At 44.5% G+C, this 13,503-nt stretch overlaps 1 protein-coding gene across 1 annotated transcript in view; it reads right to left on the bottom strand.

Annotated features, from left to right (window-relative positions):
- GUF1 (GTP binding elongation factor GUF1) overlaps positions 1 to 13,503 on the bottom strand; it is a 64,622-nt gene that overhangs the window by 49,254 nt on the left and 1,865 nt on the right. Inside the window, exons 2-5 of the mRNA XM_040334998.1 lie at positions 11,552 to 11,877; positions 8,856 to 8,967; positions 4,866 to 5,014; positions 661 to 741 (exon numbers count right to left, since the gene is read on the bottom strand). Of these exons, the coding sequence (XP_040190932.1) occupies positions 661 to 741; positions 4,866 to 5,014; positions 8,856 to 8,967; positions 11,552 to 11,737 (528 nt within the window). The 5' untranslated portion in view covers positions 11,738 to 11,877. The remainder of the gene's footprint in view (positions 1 to 660; positions 742 to 4,865; positions 5,015 to 8,855; positions 8,968 to 11,551; positions 11,878 to 13,503) is intronic.

Genomic DNA, 13,503 nt, shown 5'->3' with positions numbered 1-13,503 from the left:
AAAAAAAAACTTAGATTTTATCTGCCCCGCCTCTGCACTGCCTCCTGGCATGGTGGCCATCTGCAAGCCCCGGGGCCCCGTAATCTTCTATTGCCCGGGGGCCCCATGAGTTGTCAGTCCGCCCCTGATGGGGCACTAATCCTGACACCAATGATGGGTCACTGTTTATTCCTACTGACGCCAGGACATTTTCTTCCAACTCTGGCCACAGTAAGGCCCCCTAAAGTTTGAAGGACAGTAAATTGGCCCTTTGTTTATAAAGTTTGGAGACCCCTGATCTAAAACAAGGTTTCTCAACCAGGGTACCACGAAACCCTAGAATTCCTTCAGGAGGTTGCTAGGGGGTTCCTTGAGCAATGAGCCATTTCTTCCTCTAAGATAAGTTCCCACTGACACCAAAGATCCTTAGCTATCTGTAAGGGGGTAACTCTTTCCAATCACTGCAAGTGTAAGAAGCATTCTTCCCACTGACCATCTCACTAATGGGTCACGAGTTGTAGACCTAATACATTTTATTACGAGTTCCCTGAGATCAGATAATTATTATTCCAAGTGTCTCATTCATGTGTTCATTACTTCAAAAATAGTAAAGGTTGCAATGGAAGAATGTTGTAGGATTTATAACCAACCATTTGTGAAATGTAAATAAACAAGAAGTACCTCATTTGCATCAACCACGAGTATGACACCTTGACACGCAGACAAAGACCTAGAGACTTCATAGCTGAAATCAACATGGCCCTAAAAAGGAAGGAAAACAATTAGACTAAATGTAGTTGAACAATTCATTGTAAACTACTTTTAAAAGGGTAGGTGGTGAAAATAAGGCCATGAAATGCATATAAACACACAACATATCTACTCTGTATTCCCCATGGATATAATTGTATAGCATATCCATCCACTTTTCTGCTCACTTTTATCAGACATCCCCCTTTTCTTACCCGTTTGTACTACATGAGAGCTATACCCAAAGACATCTACTGTAGGATCTTTGCTGCTTTTAACATACAGAAAGTCAAATACATTAAATCTACTGCTAATTTCAACTAAGCTGCCTAAACACAGTCACCGATTAGACTCAAACTTACCTTGAAGATTTCAACCTGACTGGTGACACATGCAAAATGAAGTTACCCAGCAGAGCCACCCACTCCACCTGTTAAGAGTTCTGTGGAATTAGACTGCAGAAAAATTTGCAGAGCCTAAATTAAGGTAGAGCTGCACGATTAATCATTAAAAAAATCGTGATCTCGATTCAAACCCCCCCCTCATGATCTTAATCCGGCATTTCCACGATTCAGTGCAGAGCCGTTCCCTGTTCACAGCTGTCAAAAAAAAAAAGAAGAAGGAGACCTTGTATCATTTGGTTCTTTTAGATCAAAGGGATGAACTTTGGTCTGCAAATGAGGCCAGTTTAACCACGCCTTTTTGTATAATGTGAAAGATGATGTTTTTTCCTGAGAATCGTGATTTTCATTTTATCCTGAATTCTGCAGATCTTAGGTAATTTTAGTGGATGGTCAAACTCTAATGCAGCTGGAGTCGGCAACACCTGCGTATACTTCTGCAGGACCCTGTGCCAACATTTCTTAACACCTCCCCCTACAGTATCTCACAAAAGTGAGTACACCCCTCACATTTTTGTAAAATATTTTATTATATCTTTTCATGTGACAACACTAAAGAAATGACACTTTTCTACAATGTAAAGTAGTGAGTGTACAGCTTGTATGACAGTGTAAATTTTCTGTCCGCTCAAAATAACTCAACACACAGCCATTAATGTCTAAACCGCTGATAACAAAAGTGAGTACACCCTTAAGTGAAAATGTCCAAATTGGGCCCAAAGGGGCCCAATATTTTGTGTGGCCACCATTATTTCCAGCACTGCCTTAACCCTGGTCGGCATGGAGTTTACCAAAGCTTCCCAGGTTGCCACTGGAGTCCTCTTCCACTCCTCCATGATGACATCACAGAGCTGGTGGATGTTAGAGACCTTGCGCTCCTCCGCCTTCCGCTTGAGGATGCGCCACAGATGCTCAATAGGGTTTAGGCCAATGCCGACATTTCAGCCAATGCAGGAGGAATCGGCAAAAATTTGAGTCATGTATGGCTAGCTCAAAGCCAAAGTAATGCATTATGGGAACTCCTAGACCCCTTTCACACTGAGGCACTTTACAGGCATTTTTGCAGGAAAAAAAAAAAAAATAGCGCCTGTATACCGCCTCTTCTGTAGCCCCAGTGTGAAAGCCTGAGTGCTTTCACACTGGGGCGGTACGCTTGCAAAACAGGAAAAAAAAAAGTCCTACAAGCAGCATCTTTAGGGCGGTGTGTAAGCTGTGTATACACCGCTCCTCCACCGCCCCTGCCTATTGAAATGAATGGGCACCTCTTTCAAATCGCCTTAAAAGCGATTTAAAAGCAGCGCTAAGCGGGCGCTTTTAATCCCTTTTTAACCCCTTCTGGGGTGTTAAAAGCACTCCGCTAGTAACACCAAAGCGCCTCTAAAACTAGTGGTGCTTTACCACTAACGCCCGCACCCCAGTGTGCAAAGGGTCTTAACATATATGATTTTATTAGAGTATAAGGAGTGGATAAAAGCAGACTTGTAAGTCTCCACATATTTACAAAGGGTACATTTTTTCAATGCAACAATAAAAAACAGCTGAGGGGAAAAAAAATTCAAAACAAAAGTCCCTGTAGTAATAATATCAAGAAGTCCATAAAAACAATGGGATGGGTAAGGTTAATGCTGGGGAAATCACACTGACAGCATCTGCAATCATAGAAGCAGGACTTTTGGTAAATCCTGCTAACCAAACATGTAAAAGAAAAAAAAAATGAAAAAGGAGAGAGGGATTTACATGTTTCAGGGCGGTATGCCCCTTCCTCAAGCCCTTGGGCTTAGGAAAGCAATGTACCCACCCTGATGCCATGTCTCCTGCATGCGACGTCCCCCTTTCAGCCCTTTGCTTGCATGTTGTTCCGCTGCAAGTGGAGGTCTTCACATACTGACTACTGCTTACTAGCCATCCATCACTTAAGGCTGGAGCCAGACTTAAACCTTGTACACACTAGTAGTTATTTTCATTCAACCCAGCAGGGCTGAACAAAAAAAATAAAAAATAACTGACAGCTCAGGAAAAGACGACGTACTAACTATCCAATATTAATACAGCGATATCCCCTGCTGTTCTATTGTGTTCTGTTCGGGGGATGGCCCCCTTGGCGGACCCCCGATCAAATGGCTTCTGTTGACCTGACTCCAGTACACACAGGCTGAATGTCAGACAGTTTCTATTGAACTGGCTGATGCCGCCCAACAACGGCCCGCGTGTACTAGGCTTAAAGTGGATGTAAACCTGATTCATGAAATTTGAGCTGGGCACATGTATCTGCAGTGTTTTGTTATAGCTTTTCAAAGAGGTAAGTCCCGTAGCTCTCTCATGAAACATCCCTCTGTTATCAGCCTGATAACTCCTGACAAATTCTCTGACACATCAGATAAAAGCAACCTGACATTTCTGTCAGGGGAGGTTGCTAAAATAGATTAGCAGGGAGCTGGCCCTATTATAAAACACCTCTGAGAGTCTCTGTCTATGATGAGAGGGGGTGTGTGCCTTTCCTCCAATCAGCAATTTTAGCTATCTTGGCTGAATGCCCAGACATCACACTCTGTGGTAAACAGGAAGAGAAAATTTCCTAACAAGATCTGAACTTTCTAAACAGTATATAAATGTGAAGACAGCAGATATGCATGTTAAACTTATGTTGGGAGATTTGGTTCATCCCTGTGTATCATCTGAGGCTGTTCACTTTACTGGGTGTATGTAGGGTTTACATCCACTTTAAAGGTCGATTAGCATACTGTTTACATCTTGTATTATGTGTGTATTGATCCAGCTTCTTCCAGCAGATTTATGTAGACAAATCTAAAATGTTGTTCTGGTTAGCAATTCTACTCCTGCTTGTTAGCCTTTAAGTTAAAACCTTCTCTCCCATGATGTAAAGAGAGCTTTCGTTGGAGCTGTGCCACCTGTTACATGATATAGTATAAGGGGGCAGGAATAGATACTGTCTATCGCACCTATCCAGTTAAGAGGTGTTGAGAAGGAATAGGAACACTGGGACAAATATTCAAATTTGTGCACATGTTCTGAGCAGCAACACCACCACATATACCAGGTATTTTGTTATGTATTATAGCAATGCAGTCATGCAGTTACAAAGAACCAGGGGTGGACTGACCATTCGGGTATTCAGGCACTGCCCGAGGGCCCCATGCCACTAGCGGGCCCCATCAGGGTTGCCAGCCTCAGTAAAACCAGGGACAGTATGTAAAAACTGTGTTTTTTTTTTTTTTTTAAATCCCAAGATTATAGCTACCCCGCATCTCCATTACTTTTTCAGTGTGTATATGTGTATTCTGTGCGTGCGTGCGTGCGTGCGTGCGTGTGTGTGTGTGTGTGTGTGTGTGTGTGTGTGTGTGTATACTGTATGTGTGTTTTTGTATACTGTGTGGCCCCATAATCTATTGCCTGGGGGCCTCATAATCTCCTATTGCCCGGGGGCCCCTATAATCTCCCATTGCCCGGGGGCCCCTATAATCTCCCATTGACCGGGGGCCCCCTATAATCTCCCATTGCCCGGGGGCCCCCTATAATCTCCCATTGCCCGGGGGCCCCCTATAATCTCCCATTGCCCGGGGGCCCCCTATAATCTCCCATTGCCCGGGGGCTCCATGAGTTGTCAGTCCACCCCTGCAAAGAACTTAATAAAATATGTGTAGAAGAGTTTACCAGAATATAGTAATTACATGAAATGGTGTGAAACATTTTGCAGAGAATAAAGAAAAAACTCACGGGTGTGTCGATTAAATTTAGGAGGTATTTTTTTCCTTCATAAGTGTAAAAAAGCGATGCAGTCTGAGCCTTCACTGTAATGCCTCTTTCTCTTTCCACTTGAAGCTTATCAAGAACTTGCTTATTGGAGGAGGCTTTAGGTATACACCCTGACAGGAAGAAAAATAACTTTTGTTTAATATGATTAAAGCAGATCCAAATCAATGATTACCGTGGCGTCTCCTTCAAGCATAACTTAACCCAAAAGGACAAAAATACTATATATTGCAGCATACTAGTCCTTCAATGTTGTGGCTGCATTCGTTTTCACTTTTTAAATTAAGGACATTATTATTATTGTTAGGAAAAACATTTTTTAAAGTACCAACAGTTTATTCTGCGCTTTACAAAATAAAAGATAGCACAATAGTTACAATGCGGATTGATACACGAGAATTAGGAGGACCCTGTTTGTGGGAGAATACAATCTAAAAAGGGAGGGTCTAGTGCAGGGGTGCCCAACCAGTGGCCCGGGGGCCACATGTGGCCCGCGGAGCCCTCTGATGTGGCCCGCGACCTTCTGCTCTGGGATGGCTAGTTGGCAAGCCCAGGTTGCAGACCTGCAATCCTGGAGCATCAGTATTGTAAATAAAGCCGGCGGTAGAAGAAGCAAGCATCTTTTCAGAAAGTGCACCACACCTGCAGGATATAATAGACGTCTATGGCAAAGTGCAGCTAACCGACGGGAAAACCACAGGTACACTGCGCCGCAATAGACCGCAGACCATCAGTGTAAAAGCAGCCTTAGGCCCCTTTCACATGATCGGTCCGACCCAATCGGACCCTCCATTCACCTCTATGGAGCGGCAGATGTAAACAGACTTTTGTCCGTTTACACCTGCCTACCTCCAATCCGATCTGCTAAAAAAAAAAAACAGGAGTGGTTCTGCCCCCTTCTATCTGATTGGATCGGAGGGCCCATAGAGTAGATTGGGCTGTGTGCGTGTCTGCTTTGCATATGCAGAATGGACACAGACCTGTCATCTGCCTGCCTCGCTCATTGTGGCCCGCGACTGGTTACTAAGTCGCTTAAGTGGCCCTCTGCCTTCAAAAGGTTGGGCACGCCTGGTCTAGTGGTACAAATAGTAATAGCTGAAAGGTGAGCGGATGAAGAGGGTAGTTTTTGGGTGAAAGTGAGATAGGTTTCCCTAAAGAGGCGAGTTTTCAGGCAGGTTAGGAGATGGCCACACAGATTGGGGAAGGGAGTTTCAGAATATGGGAGAGGCTCTGGAGAAGTGTATAGGAAGAAGAGGTAATGAGGCAGCTCTTGGGAGAAGTGGAGTGATATTTTTAGAAGCAGTTGATAAAGGAGCTCGGGGCTGAATGGCGGATAGCTTTGTATAGGGTTACAATTTTGACAGGTGACCATAGCTTGGCAATGTACTCCTGAGACATGGCAAGATTTATACTGTGGCATACTGGCATTAGCAGATACGGCCAAATATCAAAATAGTTGCCTCCTGCCCTGCTCCTGAGTTTATCACTTTGCAGGCCTGCCATCCAGCCTTTGCAAAAAAGAAGGTCATCCCTCGTCTATTAATTTCTATAGCTGGAGCTATTCTACTTTGGATAATTGAGGGCTGCCATTAGTACAGACAAGCCATAGGAATGAATAGGGTGAAAGATGAACAGTAGAAGCTGGATGCCGTCAAGAGATTTCAAGGACTACTCTACTAAAAGTGATGCGTTTTATTTCAAGCCGTTTTTTTTTTTTTTTAAAAAGGGGAACCATCTGTCCAAGGAGCTCAACATGACAACACAGTGGAACCTCGGATTATAAGCATAAACCGTTCCAGGAGAATGCTCGTAATCCAAAGTACTCGCATATGAAAGCGAGTTTCCCCATAGAAGTCAATGGAAACGAAAAAGAAAAAAAAAATAGTTCCACATTGACTTCAATGGCATGCAATACCGCATGTGGCCAGAGGTGGGGGTGCCAGAGAGCCTCGGAAACACTCGGAAAGGCCAGAGGACAGCTCGGCTGAACTTGGAAAACTGGAAAGGCTCGGAAACTGAGCATTTCCAAGGTTTTCTGAGCATTTATGAACGGCTCTGGCGCCCCCTCCCCACCTCAGGCCAAACGCGGTACTGCACACCACTTTGGCTTGAGTTTTGTGAGACAACACTCGCAAAACGAGTCAGGATTTTTAGAAATACATTGCTGGTATTGCAAAATGCTTGTTAACCGTGTTACTCACAATCCGAGGTTCCACTGTACATAGATCTGACTATGCACACTACAATCTAATTGTACCATTTTTAGACAAGGCACACGTAAGAGCAGACAAGCTAGAACATAGAAAAATTATTGGTGTCACAATAAGGGGCAACAATGTATATAAGTAATAGCTGGATTGTCATTGAACATCTGCCAATTTGTGCGATTATTCCACACACTAACAACCTTCGCTTAAAGCCAAAGCTCCACCCAAAAGGGGAAGCTCTGCTTGTTAGCACCCTCCACTGCCACATTTGCCTAGTGATCAGGAACAACGATCTCTGCGTTGTCCCAGTAAACCCATCCCCCACACAGTTAGAGCACCCACTGAGGGAACACAGTTAACCCCTTCCCTGACAGTATCATACATTGATCAGTGCATTTTTTTTTTTAAGCACTGATCACTGTATGGGTCACTGGTTCCCAAAAAGTGTCAGATTTGTCCGCCGCAGTCCCGCAAAAAAAAAAAACACAGATCGCAGCCATTACTAGTAAAAACGATACTAATAAAAAAAATATATATTAAAAGTCTCTAAATCTATCCCCTATTTTGTAGACGCTATGGCCCAGATTCACAAAGCACTTACACCGACGTATAACAAGATACGCCGACGTAAGTGTAAATGTGCGCCGTCGTATCTGTGCGCCGGACCCACAAACTAAGATGCGCCTAAAAACAGGCTTCATCCCGCCGACGTAACTTGCCTACGCCGGAGTAGGGTGGGCGCACATTTAGGCTGGACGCACGGTGGCGCTCCCATTGATTAGCCATTCAAATATGCAAATGAGGAAAATACAGCGATTCACGAACATACGTGCGCCCGACGCAGTGCGCGTAAGTTGTACGTCTGGCGTAAAGTTATTCCCCATAAAGGAGGTGTAACCCAGCAGCAGACATGCAAAGGTCTGCACCAGGGAACACAAGCCGGCGTATTTTACGTTGGACGTGTCTGGATGGACGTAGGTTACGTTCACGCCGTACACAGTGATCCGGCGTAGTTTAGGCAGTTGTTCCGACGTGGTTGCGAGCATGCGCAGGGGGATGCGTCCACGTCAGTTCGTGATACGTATCTGTCTGGCGCTCGGCCCACCATTTGCATGGGCTCACGCCCACTTCCACCTACGCCGGCATACACCTTCGAAACCGAGCGCAGCGTTGGGAGCACTGGCTTGGTGATTTCCATGCTTGCCTCTCTGCGCAGCGTTGGGAGCACTGGCTTGGTGATTTCCATGCTTGCCTCTCTGCGCTGCGTTGGCGTAACGTACATTGTTTGCGCTACGGCGGTGTAATGTGCTCCCGCTCTCTGTGAATCTGGGCCTATAACTTTTGCGCACACCAATCAATATACGCTTATTAGGATTTTTAGATTAATACATATTGGCCTAAACTGATGAATAAATTAGCTTTTTTACATTTTTTTGGGGGGGAGGATATACATTATAGCAGAAAGTAAAACATTATATATATATATATATTCAAAATTTACAGTATTTTTTGTTTATAGCGCAAAAAATAAAAACCTCAGAGGTTATCAAATGCCACCAAAAGAAAGTCCCATTTGTGGGGAAAAAGGACATTAGTTTTGTTTGGGTACAGCGTTGCACTACTGTGCAATTGTCAGTTAAAGCGACAAAGTGCCGTATCGCAAAAAACAGCCTATTAAGGGGGTAAATTCTTCCAGGGCTGAAGTGGTTAAAGAAAAACAAAAATACATATATAAGAAGTGTCATACCAGTTATTTCCAGCAGTCTGTCAGCAAGAGTACTTTTACCATGGTCCACATGGGCTATTATACTAAAATTCCTAATATATTCAGTGCTATATTCGGACATATCAATTCTTTCCTGAAAGAGATGACACAGAAATGGAACACATTTTACATAATGATGCAACAGAAATAACATTGAACTTATATTTATTGCTCATAGGTGGAGTCCGTAATTTATAGAGATTATGACAGCATCTTAAAGATGGACTTTTAGCTGAAGAATGCAAGCAAGGAACACATACCGACCTGGACCATGTAGAATTTATTCATCATGGGCGATCAATTAAAGCATTTCTAAGCTCATAATGTTTTTTTGGACCTTAATGCATTATCTGCAATACCACTTTCCTACTGGGCACTTTCACCCCCTTCCTGACCAGGCCAATCGCACTTTAAATGACAATTGCCTGGCCATGCAACACTGTACCCAAACAAAATGTTTTGCATTTTTTTGGAGGTATTTAATCACCACTGGGTTGTTTGTTTTTTTTGCTAAACAAATGAAAAAAGGCCAAACATTTTGAAAAAACAAATAAAAAAATTCTTAGTTTATTATAAAATGTTGTATACAAGTCATTTTTCTCTTGAGGCTGCACTGATGGGCACTGGCAAGCAGCACTGATGGGTACTAATTGGCAGCACTGGTAAGCACTGTTGGGGCTACACAGATAATCAGGGCACTGCAGATCAGTGCCCCGATTATCTGTGTGGATTTGCCAGTTATCGGCTCTCCTCACGCACTGTCAGTGTGAGGAGAGGAATGCAGATAACTAGCAAATCCTGTTTACACTGTGATTGAACACAGCTGATCATGTGGTAAAGAGGCGCTGTGATTGCCTAAGAACACAGCGATCACAGATCCCTGCCTATGCATGCTGCAGGGGGCACACAGGCAGCACAGTCATGGGCGAACATCTATAGACGCCCTCCCGGCAACGTGCGACTGCGCTGTAGCAATCTTTCGGCTAGAGCGTGGTCGTGAAGAGTTTAAAGTAGGTTCTAAAGTCAAGACTTTTTGTATCTTTATGCATTCAGATAAAAAAAAAAGTCTTAGTAGTAGTAGCATTGCGCCCTTATCACAATCCTATATTCTTACCCGAGTCCTATCTCAATCCAGCACTGTGCCGTCCACTGCTCTGTATTCCTCTCCTAATATGACACAGAAGTAGCAATGGGAGCCATTGGCTCCTTCTGCTGTCAATCAAATCCTATGAAGAGGGAGCGGCCGTCAGGTCTATGAACTCTCATATGGATCGACTTGGGTACAATCAGCCTGTCCATACATGGATCAATCTCCGCTGGTCCCTGCTGAACCGGTCAAATTTCGATCAATGTATGGCCAGCTTAAGGCTTAGCTGCCCTGCTAGTCTCAGGAGATTTGGCGTGAGATTCAGGGATGCCATTACTGTGCTGCTCCATGTTCTCCTTGGTGGAGGCTCTGACATTAGAGCGCAAAGCCCTGCCTCTACTAAAATAGCCTAGGTGGTGCAGACACATAGGTAGATTCAGTAAGAGTTAGGCCGACTTATCAGTAGATAAGCCGGCCTAACTCAGAATCTACGCAGACGTACGTTTAAGCGTATGCTCAAACAGAGATACACTTAAACATATCTAAGATACGACGGCTTGCGCCGTCCTATCTTAGATTGCAATTTTTCGGATGGCCGCTAGGTGGCGCTTCCATTGCGGTCGGCGTAGATGTAAATGAGTTTGTACGCCGATTCACGAACGTACGCCCGGCCGCCGCAGTCGATCTACGCCATTTCCGTAAGGCCTTAGGAGGCCTAAAGTTATTCCACCTATTAGGTGGAATAACAATGTTAAAGTATGGCCGCCATTCCCCCCGCGAGATTCGAAATTTTAACGTCGTTTGCGTAAGTCGTCCGCAAATCGGGATTTACGTCGTTTACGTCCACGTCGAAATCAATAGGCCTGTGCGGCGTACGTAACCGCAATGCACACTGGGAAATGTAGTCGCCCGGCGCATGTGCAGTGACAAAAAAACATCAAAAACGTGAGGTCAAGCCTCATTGCCATTAAACACGAATTAGGCACCCTTACGCCTGCCGCATTTACACTACGCCGTCCTAAGTAAGGAGGCAAGTACTTTGTGAATCATGTACTTGCCTCTCTTACTTAAGGCGGCGTAGTGTAAACACGCTAGGCTACGCCAACCTAGATTTGTGCGCCCCTACCTGAATCTACCCAACAGTGTAGAACAAAGCATGGTAAGTCAGTAATGGGGGGGGGGGGTGTTGATCAGTAGGAAAACCACAGGAAATACTAGTGGGTAACTCTTTGCCCAATGTTTGCCATTTTTTTTTTTATTATTATTTTTTTTTTTTTAAGGGGGGGGGGGGAGTAACAGCTTCCAGAGTTCAGTTCCTTGTGGGTTCTTATAGAGACCTTTGTTTAATGGGATAGGCTTCTGACGGTTATAGGTAAAAACACAGGTAGGTCAGTGACTTTACGCTAAACAAGCCATCCAAAAAACACAGACACCCGTATGAAGCTGCCCTCGTGTCCCATTGAGCATTAAAAGACATCACAGAGATGGCCCACAGGAACATCAACAGATAAGAATAGGTAAGGAAAATGGATATTAAAGATAACAGCAACATTGTTTAGAGGCGTTATAATGCATGCTTAACCATTGTTACCTTTTTACTACTAAAGTGCACAGCCTGGTTCAGATGTATAGATTGGATGTTTTCCAATAAGCCACGACTTCCACAGAGCGCGCCTCCCAACCATTTCTGAGCAGATAGATGCGTGTTCAATGTACGGATTTTGTACTTCCATAGACTCAGGCATCTTCCAGTGCAATGTGGGCTGAAAGCATTCATCTCTCAAATAGCGTCTATGATCGGCTCTGTATCATCCCGCAAAGGCCTTGCTACATTCCAGCTGTTATGTTTATGGTGGTCGCTGTTCATGTCTTTCACATCCTTACTACAAAGATATATCTGGAGAAGATTGTAAGGTCCTGTAATAAAATTAAAATGTGCACAATAAAACCCAGACTCGAAGATCATTGGTTGTCTGGGATTAACAGAATGGAAGGCAGGATTAGAAAATGGTTATTAAACATCATACGAAGACAAAAAAATTATAATTTGAACATTGAATTTCCCTGCGTTTTATCCCTTTAAAAGCAGTGGTCTCCAAACTGTGGCCCTCAGGCCAGTTATGGTCCTTAGCTTGCCCCAATCCAGCCATTAGGGCAGTGGTTCTCAACCTTTGTAGTCTTGTGACCCCTTGATAAAATTTCCCATGTTGTGGGGACCCCTAACGATAACATTTATTTTGTAGTGTGGGTTGTCAGCACCCAAGGCAAGATAAGTAATTTGAGCCCCCACCTACAGACATTTAGCGCTCCGAGTCAATTCCACTTGTACAGTATTAAAACCCCTTATGGTACATTTTAGGATGTACCACTCTTTTTCGTTGTTCTCCTTTATTTCCCTTTTATCTCTCTCTCTGTCCTAATTTCTTGTTTTTCTCCCCCTTCCCTCTTTCTAGTCATGTTTCTTATTGCTCTTATTCTTTCTCTCCTTTTTTCTTTGTTCTCCCCCCTCTTTTTCTCTTGCTTCCATGTATTTGTGGTATTAGTGGCAATGCTGGTGGAGAATTGGGATGAGTGGCAGTGCTGGTGGGGGGGATGGGATGAGTGGCAGTGCTGGTGGGGGGGATGGGATGAGTGGCAGTGCTGGTGGGGGGGATGGGATGAGTGGCAGTGCTGGGGGAGTTCGGATCAGCCAATTTAGGTGCTCTTGATCAAGGTCATCTAGTGGGGACTTTTATTAGCAACTCTAATCACAGGTAGTGTTACTCACTGTGTCTCCAGCTCTGTGGTGTCTCGCAGCAGTGACACCTATACTGAAATCAGAAGATAGGGTCTCCTCCAGTCCCTCCCACTTCACATTCCTCACCAGTTAGCTGACCTCTAGTCTCTGCCCCCCACCCATGCCAGGAACAGAATGCGAAGAGGCTGAGAGGGCAGACACAGGCTCCAGGAACAGCCCAGCTGGGCTTCCACAAGCTCCAGGGAGACAGCCCTGCTGCATGGACACGAAAAGGCTGAGAGAACGGTGCAGGCTTCAGGAACAGCCCAGGATTCGGTGACCCCTGGCAAATTGTCATTCGACCCCCAGGTTGAGAACCACTGCATTAGGGCATTACTCCTCCCACTGACACCAACAATGGGGCACTACTCCTTCCATAGACGCCAACGGGAAATTATTTCTTCCACTGACACCCTTAATAGGGCCCTATTAATCCCACTGACACCAACAATGGGGCACTATTTCTCACACTGACACAAACTCTGTGGCACTATACCTTCCAGTGACACCAACAATGGAACACTATTCCTCCCATTGACACCAACAATGAAGCACTATTTCTTCCATTAACACCAACAAAAAGGCACTATTACTTCCACTGACACCAACAATAGGGTACTGCAAGTATTTCTCCCACTGACACCACGGATGGGGCAGTATTCCTTCGACTAATAGCCACAATGGTGCAGTACTTCTCCCATTAAAACCACAGATGGAGCACTTTTCCTCCCACTGATACCAATGATGGGGCACTATTCCCCCCACAA

This window comes from Rana temporaria, chromosome 1 (assembly GCF_905171775.1).
Source record: "Rana temporaria chromosome 1, aRanTem1.1, whole genome shotgun sequence".
In the NCBI taxonomy this organism is placed as follows: Eukaryota; Metazoa; Chordata; class Amphibia; order Anura; family Ranidae; genus Rana; species Rana temporaria.
Note: the sequence above shows the minus strand (reverse complement) of the source record. Positions and strands in the feature narration are given on the sequence as shown.